At 44.5% G+C, this 20,104-nt stretch overlaps 1 protein-coding gene across 4 annotated transcripts in view; it reads right to left on the bottom strand.

Annotated features, from left to right (window-relative positions):
* Positions 1-20,104, bottom strand: part of MGLL (monoglyceride lipase) — a 109,014-nt gene that overhangs the window by 46,119 nt on the left and 42,791 nt on the right. The window contains exons 1-2 of one of the 4 annotated variants that reach the window (XM_014943226.1): positions 19,578-19,820; positions 18,223-18,361 (exon numbers count right to left, since the gene is read on the bottom strand). In XM_014943226.1, coding sequence (XP_014798712.1) covers positions 18,223-18,347 — 125 coding nt within the window. In that variant the 5' untranslated portion in view covers positions 18,348-18,361; positions 19,578-19,820. Of the gene's footprint in view, positions 1-18,222; positions 18,362-18,575; positions 18,791-18,935; positions 19,218-19,577; positions 19,821-20,104 lie in introns of those variants that run through there. The other 3 variants (XM_014943224.1, XM_014943225.1, XM_014943223.1) reach the window with 3 other exon arrangements.

Here is a 20,104-nt window from a genome sequence, read left to right as displayed (position 1 = left end):
GCACCACGACTTTGCCTGACAGCATCCTGCTAGATGCTCAGCCCCCTCATCTTCTGTGAAACCAGGGAGAAAAAAAAAAACCTCAGTGCTTGAGAGAGGCAAGGTGTTCCTGCAGCCTCTCCTCTCAGCCAGCACGACTGCCAGGCCAGGCAGAACTGAGCCTTTGGGCACCACGGGGAGGAGACCTGGGTTATTCTTTGTCTGCAAAATACAGAATGAACTTCCTGAGACTGTTTGTGCCCTATGAGCCCTAATGGCAGTAGCTGTCAAGAAGACTTAGACGCTTTTGAAAGTTTTGTCCTTTCAGTAGTCATAAACAAGGAGTAACATTTCCAAATTATTACATCAAAGCAGAAGTACCTCATTTTGTCATTCAATAAGAAGCGAGAGTGACTTTGACTGAAAACTAGGTCACTTCTACACAGGTCTGTAGCTCCAGCCTTCAGGTTTAAGCACAGGGGCCATACATTAAACATGACAGCTTGAGAAAAACTGAAATCAGTATGATACCATTGGAGCAAGGATTGAAGCTTTTGGCTCTTTCACCTAATCTCCCATTTTCCATTACAAAACAAGCTTAGATTTGGCAAATAATACCTGAAGTCAGTATAAAAAAAATACATGGTTCAACATATTTTCACTAGCAAGCTGGCACGAAAATACAAGGGATTAGATTGACTGACAGCAGTTCTTTACTGTATGTAAACATTTTTGCAGACACCCCTGCTCTCGAATCGCAGCCTGCTCTTTCCTACCGCAATGGCTGGAATAACAGAGTTTCAGAGACTGCTTTCAACAGCGTCCTTTAAAATTAATACAGAAACGCTGCAGGCTCGAAGACTTTGCAGGACCGCAGTGCCTCTGTGTGACCTCGATGGAAGTCTTGTTTAAACAAGGTTTGCCTCTTGGCCGTGTATCAAATTGATCCTGGAGAGACACTTCTTCACCTCCAGCTCTTGCAATTGCAGTGGTGAAATCCTGGGGAACTCTCACATCTCAGGTAGAAAACATTGAGTACAACCTGCAAAGCTCTCTGGTGGAGACCGACCTGTGCCTGAACCCGTGCTAACTCCAGCCTCTCTAACCTCAGGCAGGGAAACCTAATGTATCTTTGGATGCTTCAGCTGGCTTTGGCTGGTGGAGCTGTAATTGTTGAACATCTTGAAATAGCATTGCTTTGGCATCTGCTCAAAAAAGCACCTAATCACACAACAGCACCGTTTCCCCACACTCAGTAGGTGTGTCTCCACACCAAGCCAAGGTGTGAGCTGAGCATCCACGTGCTTGTTTATCACCCAAGTAGTGCAACAGCAATTACGGCTATTAAAGGAAACCAGTTTATTGACTGCTGTTTGCAAAAGCAACAGACAGTTTTCACAGATCCTCGCCCTTCCCATAGCCTTCACCACCTCCTCCTCCCTCCCCACTGCAAGTTTCTGCCTCCTGGTACTGCACAGCTTGGACAACAGATGCCAATGTAATAAGTAACTACTTATTACAACAAGAGGGCAGGAAAATATTTGCCTTTACTGTTCCAGTCATCTACTGGCTGTGTTTACTTATCTCCCACTAGGAGGTGATGGTATATACCAGTGACCAGTTGCTACTCCCACATCTCCACTGTGCTGGTCACTGCCCAGTAAGCCCTACACAGTGATGCCACACGTGCACTTGTTGGTGCAAGGCACACACAAACATCCTTTCCTGAACCAGGGAGGCCGGGAGTGGCAGAGACCAGGCTGCAAGTCCAAGTCAGTGTGTACAAACCCATATGAACTCTTCTGTCCCACATGTCTTTCTGTCCTGCCTCCAGGAGAGCTCGCTGGCTGATCTAAGCTTAGCTGTTTGCAACCCTTCCCTGATTCTCACTGCAGCTTCACAGCCTCTAATAACTCGCTCCTTGTGTGGGAAGCAGCTTGGCAGGGCAGGAATTCAGCTTTAAGTGCAAGAGCAGAGCCAGTTTTAGAGATTCCCACCTTCTATATCGTTGGGCACACGTTGCCACCTCTGCTGTGCCAGTGCATTTGTTTAGAGACACAATTCCACAGTGAGTTGCAGGAGAAGAATTGCTGGGAAAATAAACTGCAGCACCAGGACTATGCAAATGAGCAAGAGCCCCCCTGAACCAGGGCTCTGTCATTACAGGAGACATACCTTGAGACAAGGCTCAGAAAGGTGCTGTGCTATGAAATCTGGCAGGCCAGAAACATAGCTCAGGATTTGGGTCCTGCTGGGCACAAGGCCGATGTTCTTGCTTAATTTTCAACAAAAATCATGTTGAAATTGAACTAGATGAGGAAGGTTGTGAGCGGGATGGTATGTGTAACATCTTGTGTCCTCGGGGGACAGAGGCATTTCTACGGAACCCCACACATGCTCTTTTATTGCCAGAAAAGAACCCAAAACACTGGGAGTAGACCAAAGAACTGGAGGCAAGCTTCCTATGACTGCATATATGAAAAATGCAGTCTTTTCCACTCCATTCAAAAGCATCCCTCTTCAGAAAAGTATTTAAGTACTTGCTTAACCTCAGGAAACTTTCTGCAACTCATGAAAGTCAGAAGGACTTACAAAGTACAAGATAAAAGTCAAAAAAAGGATTTATGAAAGCTGTCCTGAATAAGGGCTGATTTAATCACATGTGGACACGATTTCCTGAATCAAGCCCTTGCAACTTAAGCTAATACCACGTTATTCTACGTAAAGCAACTATACCTTTCATTTGGTATTATGTATGTTGTTACCAGAACCGGATCAGCTCTAACAAAGAACATCTGACTTGAGCAGTTTTGAATACTTGACACTAAATTTGTAAAGTAATTTTAAAAAACTAACAGCCAGGAAAGCTCTGAGTTAGCTGGGCTGCCAGAAAAATGACAGGCTTACTGAAATTAAGTATCACATATTGTTGTGTTGTTTGAGCTGATTTATCAGTTCCTTTGTAGCTGGCATCAGCCTCAGTCTTAGAACCAGAGTGAACAATTAATCTTTATCAGAAACATTTAACTGGTGGCATTTTTGGACAAGGAAGTGGATAGCTGCTCACAGACCTTTTCAACTTGTTAAAAATGTGATGTTGTGTATATATATTTTGCTCCCAAAGTATATTATAATGTAAAATCAATTAAAGGTATGCATTTTTGTGTTAGCTGCTTAGTGGTCCTCGCTGATTATGAAGATCAGTTATCTTTCACATAATAAGATTATGCATTAAGCAGCTTGTAACTTTGTTGAGCTTTAACTCGACAAACTCCAGTTTTCTACCTGTGGTATTTGGTAAAAGATTACCTTTTTTTTTTTTAGTTTCCAGGTAATCTTTTCCAAGAACACATAATAAATAATTAATTGTTTCGTTTACTTTAACAGATATTGGTGACCTTTTCTCTGAGGGCCTCTCGAGCCTCTTGCTTTGGGTGTAAGACCTGAGGTTTGGAAGAGGGATGTCTCTGTATCTGCTTTTTGAGTTAACTTTTGCGCTTTTTTTTTTTTTTTTTTTTTTTTTTTTTTTTTTTGCCCCTAAGGTGATTTGTGTCCTGAAGCAACCCTTACAAAAACTGGGCTGTGGGAAGGGATTACAAATAGTTATAACAATCTCTCTCACGTGTGTGCTTGTGACCTATGCAGTTAGCTGAGAGTTCAGGCTGGCGACGCCGGTTAGACAGGAAAATTGATGGTGGAGTCAGGTGTGTCCCTTCATGCCGGCCTCCTGTCTATAGGAAATATGCAGTTATGTATCCCTGAAGACACAACAGGCAATGACAGGCTCCCAATTCCAAGCCACGTTTCAAGGAGGCATTACGCCCAAGAGCTTTGCTTACTCTCTTGCTCAGTTTTTTTGAGAAATACATTCTTAGCCTCTGCTCTACTGGCCCATATACGCTCAGCTTTGCCATGTAGGTCCGTAATCTGGGTAGTCACCCCTTTTTTCAGCCATCATTGGAGTTGAATAATGTTATGTTAAACTAGAAATTCTACTGCTGCTTTTCCCAGATCAGAAGAAAGAGCAATTCAGAATAGCAATAGCCTGGAGTCAAGTCTCTATCAACCTTCTCTCAATATCACAGACAGTGCAGCACCAGCATCTCACAGAGATCCAAATCTGGAGGAGTTCACCTCTTCCAGATAGAGAGAGGTAAGTAGTACTTCAAAACTGTAGTAGTTTAACCCGTGAAAAACCTTTGAGCACCACGGAATACATCAAAAGACTGTGAACTATGCTCACACTACATAATTTCTACTTGATTTTATAGGGCTTGTGGGAATTTAAGGATTCTGCACATTTGTGTTTGATGTGGTTTGGTCAAGTCTAGCAGGATTGGTAATTTCATTCCTCTCCAGATCCTAAACTAGCAATTTAAAAATAAACCTTCCAGCAAACTGCTTCCTACTTTTTACTCAGGCTTGGAAGTTCCCATTCAAGCCTGCCCAAATGGGCTGCTGTTAGTTTTGGTGGCATCCGACTGTCTAATGTGACAGAGACCTAGGGCTCAGACGTAAAATCTGTGCTTGCCTCCACGAGCATCTCTCTTGCAATGTGTCTGCAAGCCTGGTCTCCTCACACATCTCAAAATCACAGCAAACTCTCATCAGCATAGAGTTAGGAGGACATTTGAGAACTGCCATGACCTCCAGAAGGAGTAACATGGTTAGGTTATTCAACAACACCAGAAAGTGTAGACACCATAAATCAACGGAGCAGAGACAGAACTGGGTAGTACTGATATATTTCAAAATGAAAGTTTCAACAGGATCTAGCTAAAGCCAGCACAAAACAATGTGGAGAAACAGCTTACGGTGATTTATTGTAGCGCTTTGAAAAGCAAGTCCTCACCGAGAATAACTCATGCATGGTCTAATACAGGGAAAAGAGAGGAAGGAAACTTCAGGTGGGGGTGGAAGGGAAGGAATTATTGGAACCTGGCAACTGCATAGCTCTGGACAAATCTCTGCAAAGTTAACATTTGAGCCCAGCTGCATTTTGCTTCAAGGAAGCTTTGAAGAGTATTTTAGGGGATGCAAGGCTGAGATCAGAGGTGAAATGTGCAGTGCATAGCTTAAAATTCATGGGGAGGATCTTCTCACCCCTTTCTTGGGTAAAATTGAAGAGATGGGATTCTAGGGTTACATGGAATGCCTCGGGGAGACACTCCTCCACTTTGATATCAGAGATGGGATTTTTCCTGGGCAGAACTGACTGCCAGACCTGCCGCTCTGAATCTGCAAGGCAGAGAAGCCTCTGGAGACACCGGCAGCAGCTCAGGGCTTGGAGCTGCACCTTCCTCTTGCTGCTGCCCCTCTACAGAACACAGGAACCCTCAAAAGCAGGATTATGGCTTCTGTTTCCAAAGGAGCAAGGTGTAGGCATTGCTCACAGACACAGGACTGAGGAAGGGATGACCTGGGGGGAGCCCGGGCAGAGCTGCCCCTGGACCTGTCTATAAGGCTGGAATCAGACACCCCAGTTCTGTACTTTGCTCTGCTTCAGCCCTTCCTCGGTACAAGGGCTACAAGAGAGATAAAATGGAGGTCATATCTCTCAAGGGGAGCTACAAGGATGAATGCACAAAACAGTCAGTGTCTTTCTAAGAAAACTGTGCAAAGTATTATTTAATTAGAAGACATCAGCTGCAAAATTCAAGTTGATCTGAAATCACACCCAAAATTTCTCGATCAGCTTGAAGGTGTGGGGGAAGAAAATTCGAAGAAGCAAAAGAGTTTCTGGCATAGATCCCCTTGGAAATCAGAAAAAAATAAGATACTTCTTGCTAATTTTATTAAAAATTAATTCTCACTTGGAAGCAAAGCCACTGCAGATGGAAGATGGCTGCAGGACCACGATTCTCAATGGAGAACCAACAAACATGGAGTGAGAACAAGAACAGTTTTCACAGACCTCCCCCTCCTCTTTCATGGACTGGCACTGAACCTCTAATGATTTCCAAAGGGACAGAAATTACCGTTTAGGCAGTCGTGTAGCAGTTTCTTCTTGAAATCAAAATGCGGGCACTGCCTGGTGAGCCGAAGCCTTGGAAAAAGAAAGGCTTGTGTAATTAGACGGACTGTCCTTTCAAAACATGAGAAAGCTGGAATTAAAGGGCCAGAAGCTTTCCTCTGCACGGCCACTATTGCTGAAACTCAGCACTACTCACTAGATTAAATCTGTTCACTGAACAAATAAGGTTTTTGTTATATAAAAGTGTTTTATATACTATTTGAAACTACTGTTTCAAAGTAGTTACGCAAAAACGGTTCCTTCTTGTTGAGTTCACTTGCTGCCTTGGCATATTCAGAGCCCTGGTACCTGTTCCAGGGACAAGTCACTGTTACTGCTGCTAGAAGCTCATAGCTTGACAAAACCAATTTAACCCTAAAAGACTAAGCAGGCTTCCTAGAAAGGAACAAGGTGTTCTTTGTGTTTTAAGCCATGAAAGAATGCTCCCTACATGGCATCCTAGCTCCATTTTGACCATTTCATCTCAGCTTTCTGCACAGCAAAGAAGATGGAATCAGACGGCAGTATCCCTGTATCAAGGTGAGGAGCCTCTGTAGGTCTCCAGTGATGGAAATTACTTCACTTAGTAAACCCATCCCACTGATTAGGTCCACAGAAGTACTCGGTGATTTTTAAGTCCTTAGTAACATACTTGCTTACTCAGTTATTTTCAAATGTTTGCTAAGAATTGCTTTACAGTTTGAGACAAATGATGAAGTGGTGCAGAGGACACCACATCCAAGTGTTAAGGGTTGTTTCCTGAAGTCCTCTAAGACAACTCTGCAGACTTTTTCTGACTTCACTTTTTTCACAAGGTATTTTTCATGCAGGAGCTGGACATCACCAGTGGTTTGAACCACTAGCTAACCAGGGGTTCTCCATGGTTAGTCTCCTCACAAAATCAGTGGTTCTTCAAAATGGGATTGTCCACATTTTAGACTCCAGCCATGGCTCTAATCACCTCCAGTCTGGAGCTGTTATTTCAGGGAGTGGATGGTACAGACAACTCATGACAAGCAATATTGAAAAAGTTACTAAAAAAAAGAATTCAGCTCAACACCCCAGCACCCATGGGGAGAGGAAGCTGAAAAGTGCACACCTGGCACAAGGGGGTCAGAGTGTCTCCAAGGCATTCCTTGCAATAAAAACTGCACAAGTGAAGTGCTTTGATCAGGCACTTTCTTACGTGGCCAAATCCTCACTAGTTTGGAAGAGAGCTGTGAATAAGTAAGGAGCAAGAAAGGGATGACACTTTACCTGTTCTGTGAACTCGAGAAGGTATGATATTATCACTTTTTAATAAAGCACTGACTGCAATTCCCAATTGTATGGCAATGGTTTAAAGCAAAACAGGAGACTTCAATTCCCTGAAATACTTAGACCTCATAGTATGGTTTATAACCAGGCAATTCCAACAATAATGTGGAATTCTTGGTTACTTCCTGCACTGAGTCAATTTCCCATCCTCACTTCTACCCCTCTGATCCAATTTTGTCTATGGTCCTCTGTGTTGGCAGAGATCTTAATTGGTTGTCTTTAACAAACTGATGAACTCATAAAAAGTTCAGATGAGTCTCCAAATCGCCAATCTTTTTCTGCATGAATTTCCAAAAGCCAGGGTGAAATTATCCCATAAACTTAGAGACAGAAATTCAAGGATTGATTTTTAATCATAAAGCACTTATCTATATTTTAACATACTTTGAGATTAAGCACATTAATTTGCAATGAATAATCCTATCTCAGCCCATCCCAGAGCTGCACTTCAGCCCTGCCCAGCTACGAGAGGAGTCTTCGCAGGCTTTACAGGCTCTGACAAAATCAATATCAGCAGCCATTCCTCTGGGAAATCAGTAATGTCACAGGCAAAGCAGTTGCCAAGGCTTTGAGCATGTTCCAATTAATTTACTATTCCATGTTTGCTGTAGACCTGAGGTAGGAGAGAAAGTTGAATGTGAGCAGTTAAACGTGAGACAGAGGAATCCTGCTAAGACAGTGATCACTGCAACATGTGCTTTAAAGGCTGAAATGTTTATTCAAGTTTTGAACCAAAGTAAATTTGAACCATAGCCGAGGTGCAATGGTTTACCTACAGATGATTTAATAGTTTAAAAAACGGATATAGACTTTTGCCTGGGGTTGCCAAATCCAGGTCTGTGTTATTTCTTGGTTACGCTGAACTGATCTGGCTGTCCACAGATTTTAGCTGTGGCAGGCTTGTTTCCTAAAATGCTCTTTCATTTCTAGCACCGAGGCAGCTTCACCTGTGGCAGAGAGGGCTCCTGCACTAACATCAGTAAGTAACTACTTGCCATGAGCTTTAAACACTGTCTTGATTTGCTCTCAGAAAGGGCTAGATGTAAAAGCTTTAAACTCCAAAAGGTGAATGGAGACCCGGCCAACTTGGGGTACAACTACTAAAATAAGGATAAGTGGTAACAATAAAATAAAGGAGTATTTAGTTAGATAAATCCTTGGCTGCAATCACTTTAGGTACAGGCAAAGAAAGCTAAAGGCATGTGGGATGCCTTTTCTACAGAAAAGCTTAAAATAGAAAAGGAAATCAATACTCATTTACAGTATCTGGCAGTCACTGAACCAAAACATACATGTACACCTACAGCAGAGCAGAAATAACAACATTTATTTAAACCTCAAGCTGTTATTCTGCTGCAGGAACGCTGTGTTTTATGTGGAGCGCTTCACCAGAAGCTGAGAAGTACCACATATTTCTGACCATTTTCAAAAAGCCTCAGCAGTATCAAGAGCAAATACTTTCAATACCATAATGATTAACCCCACCACTGCCAGGTCGGCTCCAACTCCTCCGACAGCCAGCAAAGAAAGAGTCAGAGCTGGTGTCTGCAGCAGGGAAGGTGTTTTGCCTTTTCCTCCTGAGTTTCTCTTCTGCCAACTCGCAAGACACCATTTGTTGGATCACATGCAAGTGGTGCATCTGTCACAGCCTGAACAGGAATGGGAACGGGAGTGCGAATGGGAACGGGAAGAGCTTCAGCAGCTACATCACCACGGAGCAACACTGCGGCATCGGATACACAGGGGTCTCAGATGGGGGCTGGAGCACAGCACACGCTGTGTGGGAAATGGGGAGGAAGGGAGACCTCTCAGTGCTGTAGTTGTGAGGTGGGGACAGGGCTTGGGAGCCCTGGAGCACCCATGGCCGTGCCCCGCATGGTGCCTGAGAGCCAGCGTGGGCATGCGGGGCAGGAGAGAGGTTGGTAAGTGCCTGCAGAGCTGTGGGGCAGGGACACGTCTGCGAATCTTCTGGGCTTAGCAAAATGTAAACAAGCCGTGATGCTACATTTAGCTGTGTGTCTGAGCATCTCTCCTAAAGCAACAGGCAAACACGCACAGCGGGAAGCAAAGCTTTGATGGTCAGAACCCTTAAAGGACGCTTCAAAAGAGAAATGTATATCTATGTGTAAGAATGACACGATGTTTCCACTGAACGTGTGAAACCAAGGGTTTAGGGGAAGGAATCAACATTCCCCAAACATGGAAAGTGAAACTAAATACAAACAAAGTGAATCTGCTGATTGAGTTTTTTTTTTCCCATTCCCCAGCTCCCAGAAATGTGACCAGTAAATAAACAGCATAAATAATAACAACAGCTGGCTTTTGTACAACACTCCTCATTCACAAAGACCAAAACGCTTTACAAAGGGTGCAACTAGAGTCACAGAACGCAGAGATGAATGGGACCTCAAGAGGTCCTCTGATCCATTGCCCTCTCCCAAGCAAGGCTCAACCCTTCCTCCCACTGCCACATAAACCGAAGCACAAGAGGTGCCTGCCCATGGCAAGACAGCATGTCAAAGGCAGGGATGGACACACAGCGTGAGGCAAAACCCTACAGCAGAGCCAGAATGTCACCGTGGGTTCCCTGATCTCCAGCCCTGTTCTACATGCACGGGGCCACAACGTGCTACATGCATGGGGAAAGAAAAAGTCAATTTTTAAAAAGCTCTCTGTCCAGTTGAACTTGTGGGCAGCTAATAACCTCAAAGAGATGATCTGTGTCATCTTCAGGGCAACCTGGGTTGAGATGCGTGGTGCTCCTTGCTAAAACCTTTTGTGGAGGACCACAGGATGACTGAATGCTGACCACTTGAATATCCTTTTAATAAAATGTGATTATGAATGCTGCTCAGAATACAGTTTTTAATGCTCCAAATATTGTAGACTAGCTCTCACATAAAATTGAAAAAAAATGAAGAAAAAGCTTAACCATTAAGTCAGCTAGATGTTATCTCCACAGCAATTTAATTACTTACTGCTTCCTCGTCACTCCTCATGCCTTTAGCCCAGCAAATTAAGCCACTGCAGATTTCTGGAATTTGACAGTTGAATCTGAAACCTCACTGAGATAGTTTTGAAAAATAAAAGTAAAAAATATGTTGAAAAATTAGAGAAATAAGCTCATCTTGCCAGCTGGTGAACTAGCTAACCTGCTGACACCTTCAGCAAATTAAACCAACTTTCTGTTCTAAAAAAAAGGCCAAAGATTTAATTTTTATTCCCTCACTCTGCAAGCTTCAGGCTTGATCAAGGAAGAAAGAAAATAGACAGAGCAAGCCCTTTTTATCACAGGTCACATAGATGGCTGAAAAATACCAGTAATCTCTTTTGGCTACCAAATTTATCGTAGGTTATACGTTTTCTCTTTACCCATCTCTACACAATACCGGAGCAAATGATTACTGCTGAATGTTTGGCTTTAGCCCAGTTGTCAATATTTTGTTTCCTTCTTTTTCCCCTCTCTTCTTTCTTTTAACAGACTGCTGCTGAGACAATTTACTTGGAGCTGAACAGCAGAGAATAACTAAGGCATCACTTAGTAGATTTTTTTTTTAAATCTCGCTTCAAACATCAGGCATTCTTCAACCACCAAAATCTCAAGGAATAACTTACTTTCTCTGGCAACTTTCATCTAGGGACTCTAGACCCAATTTATTCACTTGCCTGGATGATTGCACCCAATTTTAGATGAGAAAACAAAAGCACAGAGAAATTAAAGGTCTGATTCTGTCATTCACTGGTGGTTGTGTCACTGCCTAATGACTTGTCTTGACCACGTGTTTTACCTGTTTTCTGCTCCTCGTTGACTTCTTTATTCCATTTTCTGACACTACATTTTCTATGTCTAGCAAGCTGCCTTTGCCATCACTTAGTAATGGAGGATTCAGAGGCTTCCATCAGCAAGTGAGTGCCTGCCAAGCCCAAATGAAGATAGCTCCTGGCTGGAGAGCAAGCGTCTGACATGCTGAAGGGGAGTCTGTCTCCTTCCAGTGGAAGCTCTTGTGAAGTTTGGTGTTACTCAAGGTCTCGGGACATTGAAAACAGCTATATGGCTGCAACTGTGAAAATAATGAATCCCTTCGGTCACAAACATACTGCATCTGTCTAGGAGAAACAAACACCTCCCCAAAGAGAGCAGGCTCTAAGACCCATCCCCTCTCCAGCTCCCAGCTGTTTGTGGACAGCCCATAGAACAGTGTGTGGAGGCAGGCAAATCTGACTGGAATGCTCTGGCCACCAGGACTGCTTCTCCTGGCTGCTCCCTGCCTGTCCCCAAGGCCACACCTTGGTACCACAGTCTAGACAGTGACCCTGGTCAGCTTTGAGACACCTTCCTGACACCACCACCCACTCTCTGCCCCAGGGCTAGTTGCTTCAGAAGGTGTTTATGGTTGGGACAAGCCTATGGTTGGCATTTGGGATTGTTGTACCAGCATTTCTCTTCCAGTTAACATGAGTGAAATGTTATTGGTCTTCAAGAAGAAACCCTAGGAGAGGTACAGTTTTAATGATGTTGAAAAACTTTACTCTGGTGCTGCTAATTTCCTTCCTATAGGATAAGACATACTCATAGAGCGTCCAAATGTCTGTACTGGTGGAGTCAGGGCAGGGCTGTATGGGTATAATTAAGGATATATCTGGGGTGTGATGAGGTAAGGGACCTGCCTAAGCATATTTCACAGAATCTTATGGGCAGGATGCAATACTATCACCTTGGACACTTAGGATAATCAGCCATTTGCTATCAGGGTTGTGTCACATCTCTTGGATAAGGGACAATAGAAGGTTGTTAAACACTGATGGCTTCCATTCAAGTGGAAGCACATTAGGACAATGGCACGCCTGAACTTAGGGAAGGCAGCTCAGCCAAATGTGTCTGCAGGGACAGCTCTTGGAACAATGTGATTTCCCTACAAGAACAAAGCGATCAGATGTTCACCCTGGCTCTGAAAAGCAGAAAGCCACAGCAGCTTGAAGGGAACTTGCAAAGAAACACAGGCCAACTCTTCTGCAACAGGTATCTAGAAAGAATATCCTCTTCTAGCCAGCACGACTATACCAGCCAACTCTTGTTGTAGATGTATTCGTGGTGATCTAAAAGAGCTGCTGTGTGTTCCCAAGGGATGTTCAAGAGCGATGAAGAAATTGAGGCAAGGAACTGTGTGCAGCCAGTTTTATTATTCTGTCTAAACCTACATATTTGTTGTGCTAGTGAAGTGCTCTTGCATCTGGAACCATGACAAAGATGATGAGTTTGTTGCTTCAACTATTGCGTCATTGTCAACAAACAAGTGCTTTAGAGGCCTCCCAGTTTGATAAGCTGAAGAAAACTTATGCAGCAGCATCTGAGAGGAGAGTCAGTGCACAGTCTGCTCAGGATAAAGAGACCTGAAGGGACAGGCAGGGCTCTAACTGCTGAGTGACCAGCTAGGGGATCCATCAGAGTCATGGTACAAAGCCAGTACCGATCATCACACTTATAATCCCATTAAAAGGAAATGGACTATTCACACGAGAGAAGCAAGGTTTACTTAGCCTTCAGTCTCTAACAGAATAATGAGTAGAAATTGGGTTTTACAACACAATCTCAAGACCATTTTTCTTCTTTTCTCCTATTTTTATCTCTGCCTCTGATATTCACCACATTGGACAGCACTGTTTCCAAGAGTTCATCACGTGGCACATTGAAAACCAACAGTGGTTTTGCTTCCTTTGCTGCTCCCTCAGGACCATGATGAAATTTTACTGCTTTGAGATTCACAACAGGGAACTCCTAAAGTCACCTTGTTCCCACACACCAATGTCACAAATTTGCACACTTGTACTCCAAAGCTGAGTCTCGCAATGCAGTGAGCAAAAGGGATAGTTTAATTACAGTTGTTATTCTCTTTGTTAGTTGCCTTTTTCATTGGGTTCTGTGGAATAAAAGGCAGATTTGCTTCTGTTGAACATTCCTGTGGGGACTGAAAAAATTTATCCTACTAAAAAAGCCTGTTGGAAAGATCTACAGCAAGAACCAAAGCTGCTCTCCTTTCTGTCAGAGTCCCTCTTACGTGAAGCTGGTTTGCTAATTTGCCCATTCTCTGGAAATGCATAAGAAATCATAAAAGGATGCCCCCATTCACAGTGAATAAGACAGTGACATGGAGCAAAGAGAACACAGGCATTAAAGGAACACATACATGGCTGATGAATAGAAGGGAGGCTTTAGAAACTCGAGCAATAACAATACAGCAAGCGAAGCCTGAGGTGTTGATTCGACAATGATAATTGTTATTTCCGCTGTGCACTGTTTATGATGGGATCAGACACAGAGGGAGCTGAATTCGTCCTATGACAAACTGTGCTGACATAATTCACTTTGCACAATACACATTTGGCCCTTGTGCCTTAGTTTGAAGTTGACCTCGTTAGTACAAACAAAAGTGTGCTTCCAGAGTGACACTGGATTAGAAATTCCTTAAAGTATTTCTAGAGACTAACACCATACAGTATAATTAAAGACATTATAATTAGTGACTTGATTCCCTTTGCATTGACTTCACTTTGGTTTATTTATTTATTTATGTATTCATTTTGGATGGGTCTGAAAGTCAAATTCAACTTTGTCATCTGCTCATGCTGGGAGCTGTGCTGTTCTTCTGGAAATGCCATGGAAATGCTGGTAATGAGGTGCCAAAATCAGCAAGCAATATTCACAATTTAAGGGCCAGTTGAAATATAAAGGCAGTTTGTATTTCTGCAAAGTCCTTGGGGAAGAGAAAAATATTTTTTCTCCTTATTGGCTTGGCCAAGGACTTTCACAAGTCAGAATGAATGACAGGCATTTTCCAAAGAGTAAAACAAATTTTAAAAGTAAATAGAAAAGCAGGTGCTTTTTGTTTGTTCAATTTTGTATTTTTAATCACACTTGTCAGGTGTAGAACTGAAGGAACTCCTACAAAGACACTGTTTACTCAGACAACAGCAACTCTGTTTACTTAATCCATGGTCACGATGTCTGAAGATGAGCCAACCTGTTTCAGTGTAGCATCAAACGCTACACTTATTATCTGGCTAACTAGCCAGCTAATGACTTCTGTTTGATAGATGAGGAAGCTCAGACACAAAGATGTCTGGAACCCACATTTTCAAAAGCATCATCATCTAACTACAAGTGTCTCAGTCTTCAAGTGTTCAACCTAGAGTGGCCAGTCTACAGGGAGAGAACTGAGCATCACTTTCTCTATCTGAAGTCAATGGTGGCAGCAGGCTATTAGCACCTTTGAAAAAACTACTCCAGGTCAATAAATCTCACAGGGTTTATTTGAGGTCAAGCAGAGGGGCTGCAAGTGCCCCAGAGCAAACTGTGCTTATCTAGGCACTGACAAACAGCTGAAGCATCCAGAAAAGATTATGGGGACACAGACCAGAGAGGAAAAGAAGGTCATCTCTGAATCTCTCCAGGCCCTTTAGGGGCCTCAAAGGAAATGTCTTGACTTCTCCTCCCAACTTTCCTTCCCCTTCCTCATCCCACCTCTATTCTTAGCAGCTTTGTCTGAGAGCTGGGAACAGAGCACAGTTTCGTAATTCCTCACCTCCTTTACCTCATATTTTGACTCAGACTGCTCAGGGTGGTGGCAGAGGTTTTAACCTTGCATGGCCATTGTTTTTGTTTACACAAAGACTGCTTTCCCATTTAGTAGGATTTCCTTGGCTACTGGGATGTGCTATAGGCACAGGATCAATCTTCTTTGGTACCAACTATTTACTTCCTCCAAGCAATATTACGTGGTCCTGAAAATACCCTGCCTTGCCCAGATCTTAACCTTTGCCCTCAGTAGTGAGCACTCAGTGCCAAAGAGTTACCTGTTTTCATGCTCCATAAATCCTGTTGTTGGCACGACACATGAAAATGACACCAAAACATACTTCTTTTTCTTCCCTGCTGCAATCAGCAAGACCACTTAATTACATCTTAAGATTAAACTGGCTCAACAAGTTGGGCAGCTTGCAGTGCTGCCGCCAGGGAAGTTGCACCTGCATTGCTGCCTGCAGACAGCAATAGAAGACACCCAGTCCCCAGCCCTCCTCTTGGGAGTGACTTCCCACCCGAAAAACAAGTGGAAAACACAGTCTTCCTTCCTTAGTCCCGTTACTACCTACTCTATCTACCCCATCTAATCATTATGACATCTGAGTGCCTTTGTGTGTCAGCTTCCTGTGAAGTAATCACCTAAATCCCCCTTGGAAACAAAGCAGACCCTGCTGAGGAGCTCACAATAGGTGCCTTTCAGTCGCAGGACAACCTTGGCCTCGGTGGCACTTATAACAAAGCTTCCATATGTGCACCAGTATGGGCTGATCAGTCAGATCAACACCACACAGCATCAGAGCCTGGTTATTTGTGAGCATGAAGCAAAAGAGCCTCACAAAATCACCCCATCTTCCAGACAAATCGTTTTTTTAAAAAAATGTGCTACAGCACATCAGTTTGCCACAGCCTTTATCCACCTTTGCGGGTCTGTTTGAGGAGATAAAAGAGAAGCACCAGCTCTGAGGGGTGATGTCTGCCAGTTGGCCCCACTCTCAGAGAGTGCCCAGCCATTGTTTGCTCCTCAACCCCAGGCTAGGGCTACTTTTTAATTTTTCCTTTGGCAGATATCCCATTTTTTCCCCTCCCTGGGGGAGGGATCAAGGATGATAAGTTCTATTCTAATAGAAGACAAGTCAATGATAACCTTTGGGCATCTGCAGTGAAGAGGTATTTCTATAGCTCTAGCTGGGATTAGATGCATAATGGATCAATGAAAGATCCCACCGCTTGACGGTTATAGCGTCATTCATTAGCGTTAAGATTTGAACCTAAGTCAACAATTGAGTTAGATTGAAAGAATCACCTCCAGTATCTGAAATAGAATAAATTTTAACAGGCCTGAAAAAGTCCCCTGAGGTGTCTCTCTTTCTCTCCCTATACACATATATATATAGATCACTTTTGCTGAACATTTAAAATTAGATGAAAGTTGCTGAGCTTCTACATATGAAGCAGAAAAAGCCAAGCTACTTATGAAAAGTGAGAGGGAGAAAAAAAAAAAAAAGTATTTTTGGTTTGCCTATCAAAGGACTTCAAGAGCATTCTTGACTGTAGGATCCAGGCACTAACTTGTTATTCAGTCACTTACCATCTCTCTCATACATAACAATGCAAAAAGAGCTAAGAATAAACAGCACGCCCCTCCTTATACACAAACACGCAAATGCAAAAATGCAAAAACACACAGGCACACATAGGAACCACTTGTAAATGAGCAACGCTGATCCCATCCACTTTTGTTGTCACAAAACTAGGGCAAGCTCGCTCTCAATTAACTGCTTGGTGCACAGAGCCCTAAAAAAATTAACTACCCAGAGGACTTAGACACCAAGTTTTAACTCTCAGCTCTTTATCATCCTTTCATTTCTGGATCAAAGACTCATCCACTCACTACTAATTTGCTAAGACATTAAACATGAAAAAAAGAAAGCCTTTCCACAACTTGGTGAAGAACCTTGTGGACAGTTAATGATTAATTAGCATTATAATACAAGACAGCCTGGTTTCATAGTAGAAGCTTGTTTTGATAGCATTTTTTTTTTCTGTAGAGGAAATCTTCAGGTTGGTGCAGACTATGTAAAGCATCAGTGCCAAAACCTCTCCTTCTTGTGAGTAGAAGTAACTATAAAATGCTCTGTGGACCAGGTGATCTTAAACCAAGATCTATGTCCTACAGCCCAACCAGTGCAATGGAGCTACAGTGGGGTGGCTGCACTGTCCTCCCTTCTGGGGCCAGTGATCTTTGGTGCTTGGCCACCTCCCAGTGCTATGTCATTCACATTATCCCTTAGACTGGCAGGCATAAAACCCAAGGCCAGCTAACTTGGACCCGTATCCATCTCTCAGCGCAGTTGCAGGCATTTGGGATGATGTCTAACCTGTTGGGTGGTCAAGGAACAAGTTTAACTCCCTACGACAGCTTGAACAACTTTTTCCTGTGATTGCTTTCCAGCCGCATAAAATCAACACAGCTTTTCCTGTTGGCTTGCAGAAAAATAAAACAATAAAACAATATCCAGATTTTTATGAAGTAGCTACGTATCTTAACGAGTGGTAGCATAAACACATGCCAAGCCAGCAGACACTGGGAGGAAGAAGAAAGAGCATAACTGTGGAAGGAACAGAGACAGCTTTCTATAGCAGATCCTAGTCAGCACACAATCAGCTATTACAGTAGAGGGATTATTTAAATTATGACAAAAGCATTAGAGAAATTTCTCTATCTGGCTCCTTGTCTGTGTTTCTTACTGAGGTCAGTTTTGAAATCACAGTTGCCAGTGAAAGAGCTCTTTAAATCATTTACTAACTGTAAATAATTTAAAAAAAAACACACAAGCAACAGTCAAAAAGCAATGCAGCCAAGTCATATTCTGCCTGTTGCCCTGAGTTTTCGGCTACGACTGTTGAAACTGAAGTCAGATGCTGATGTTTAATTTGTTGACAAGATTGGAAAGGGTAGACATCCCAATGACTGTATCCCACCCCTCCCTGACTGCCGGTGCTATTAGTTTGAAGATAGTTGTTTATTGCTGATAGGCATCAGCCACCTGCATGTGCCACTCGGTAGCACACTGAACTGCCAACCGAGCCAGCTGTGCATGAAATGACAGTAACTGCACGTTTTACATCTGTAAGGCTGACCTGAGCGAGTAAAGGTTTGGAGAACACAGTCTTTACAGTAAGGGCTCTCTCAGATGACAGAAATCTCCCATAGTGGCTCTGTAAAGCTCCACGCACACAGCCTTGCAATGCCAGTCAAGCTATAAATAATAATTACACAAATAGAGTCTTATTTACTAATAGTAAAAAAGAACGTTTGCTTGGAAGTGCTCACCTGGGAGTTGTTACTGGCTTCCAATACCTGCAGAAGAGATACTGCCCATCAGCGTTGATGATATGGGGCAGGTCCTTGTATGGGATGTTTTGAGGACTCCGCTTTGGCGAACTTTCCTCTGGCATTCTGGAAGAATGACCTGTAAGGTGTTGGAAGAGACAAGACATACTTTAAAACAGGTGAAGGCAAGACACAGGCTGATAGGCTCGGTAGCCACAGACATTCATAAAAGTCAGTTAGTAAAGCAAGCACCACTGAGGGGAGTCTCCCTCCAAAACCACAGGCAAAGAGCCCCCAAAATCTTTACTCCTTTAAAACAGAAATGTAGCATTTTGTGTTGAGAAAAGGCTCACATTTGAGGGGGAGGTCACTGAAGGGGGGAAGGAGGGAAGATCAATCCACCATCACTACTTCATTAAAGCTTCCTCTCCCCCACTTCTCCCATCTGTGTTTATTTTGCATCATTTTGTGAAACGGATCCTAAAAAGAATATTTTAGCTGCAATCAAGTGCAGATTGTGCAGCAACCGCTACAGATACGAAAAGACAGCTGCATAAAAGATTTATCCCTGCCTCAACATCTCCAAAGAACAGCGGAGGGTACGCAGCAGAGGGATCTGCCACCGTGTCATCATTAAGATCTTCTCTGACATCTCCAACAGGAAGGCGGCGGCGGCGGGGAACGCAACATTTCCAGGAGAATTTGCAACAAACCTGTTTTCATCCTGTGCGAGGGTTTGCATTCTAGTGAGGAGCCGGCAAGCGCGAGTCAAAGGCGAGCAGACGAGGCTTTTTGCATCTCGCTGCGGAGATGCATTCACCCTCCGCCAACCGCGCAGCCCCCCACGGTCCCCGGTGGGTCCCCGGTGGGTGCCCGGTGGGTGCCCGGTGGGTCCCTCCCGGGCAGCTCCGGGTGCGCGGAGCTCTCCGCTCCTCCTCTTCCCGGCTCGCTCGCTCTTTGAGAAAAAACTCGCTTGGGTAATTCACCACTTCTTGTTCATTTCATCCCTTTTTTCTTTTTTCTCCTCTCTCTCTTTTTTTTTTTTTTTTTCCCCCCCCCCTTTTTTTTTTTTTTTTTCCCCCCCCCCTTTTTTTTTTTTTTTTTCTTCCCCCCCCCCCTCCTTCTCCACCAAATTGCGTGGGTGGGCTGAAGTGGCGGCGGTGGGAGGGGAGGTTGGGAAGGGTTGGGAAGGGGGGGGGAAGAGGGAGGGCTGGCGGGTGGGAAAGCTGCAGTCCACTTTCCAGAAGCTGCTGCCCGCACATCAAAGGCACCTTGAACACATACAGCTGGAGCGGCTCAGAAAGTTCCTGCCGCTGCAGGTTGTTTGCAACTTTACTTCCTCCCTTGCCACTTACTGTTCGGAGGCCGCGGCGACGGGGGGGAGACGAGGGAGGGAGGGGGGAAGACCTTGTTCTCAAAGCGATCCCCGCTGCGAAGCCATCTCGCCTGGAAGCGCAACTTCCCCAGCCCCTCGCTGCCAGGCGGTGAGCTGGAGAGCGGGGAGGAGAAGAAGAAGGAGGAGGAGGAGGAGGAGGGATCCAAGCACCGACGCGATCGCAGGTCGCAATCCCCGCACACGCATCCTCCCGCCAGCCGGGCAGCCTCCCCGCTTCCCCCGGGCGGCTCCACCGGCGGAGACCGACGGGTGGTGGGCGGGCGAGTGGATGTGGTGGCTGCTGGCCCCCCTCACCCCCCGGGCTGGGCTGGGCTGAGCTCCCACCGCCCGAGCAGCGGTGCCGTGCGGGAGGGTGGAGCGGCGAGCGGAGGACACCCCCTCCCCGGTCCCCCTCAGAGCCGCCTGGATGCGGGGAAGGGGGGAGGAACCGCCGTCCCCCTCCCCAGGGCGCTGGCGGTGCGGGGCTGCGGGGCTGCGGGTCCTCCC

The sequence above is a fragment of the Calidris pugnax genome, unplaced genomic scaffold, assembly GCF_001431845.1.
Source record: "Calidris pugnax isolate Ruff unplaced genomic scaffold, ASM143184v1 scaffold128, whole genome shotgun sequence".
Lineage (NCBI taxonomy): Eukaryota > Metazoa > Chordata > Aves > Charadriiformes > Scolopacidae > Calidris > Calidris pugnax.
The sequence above is the reverse complement of the archived record's forward strand: the minus strand, read 5'-3'. Positions and strand labels throughout refer to the sequence as shown.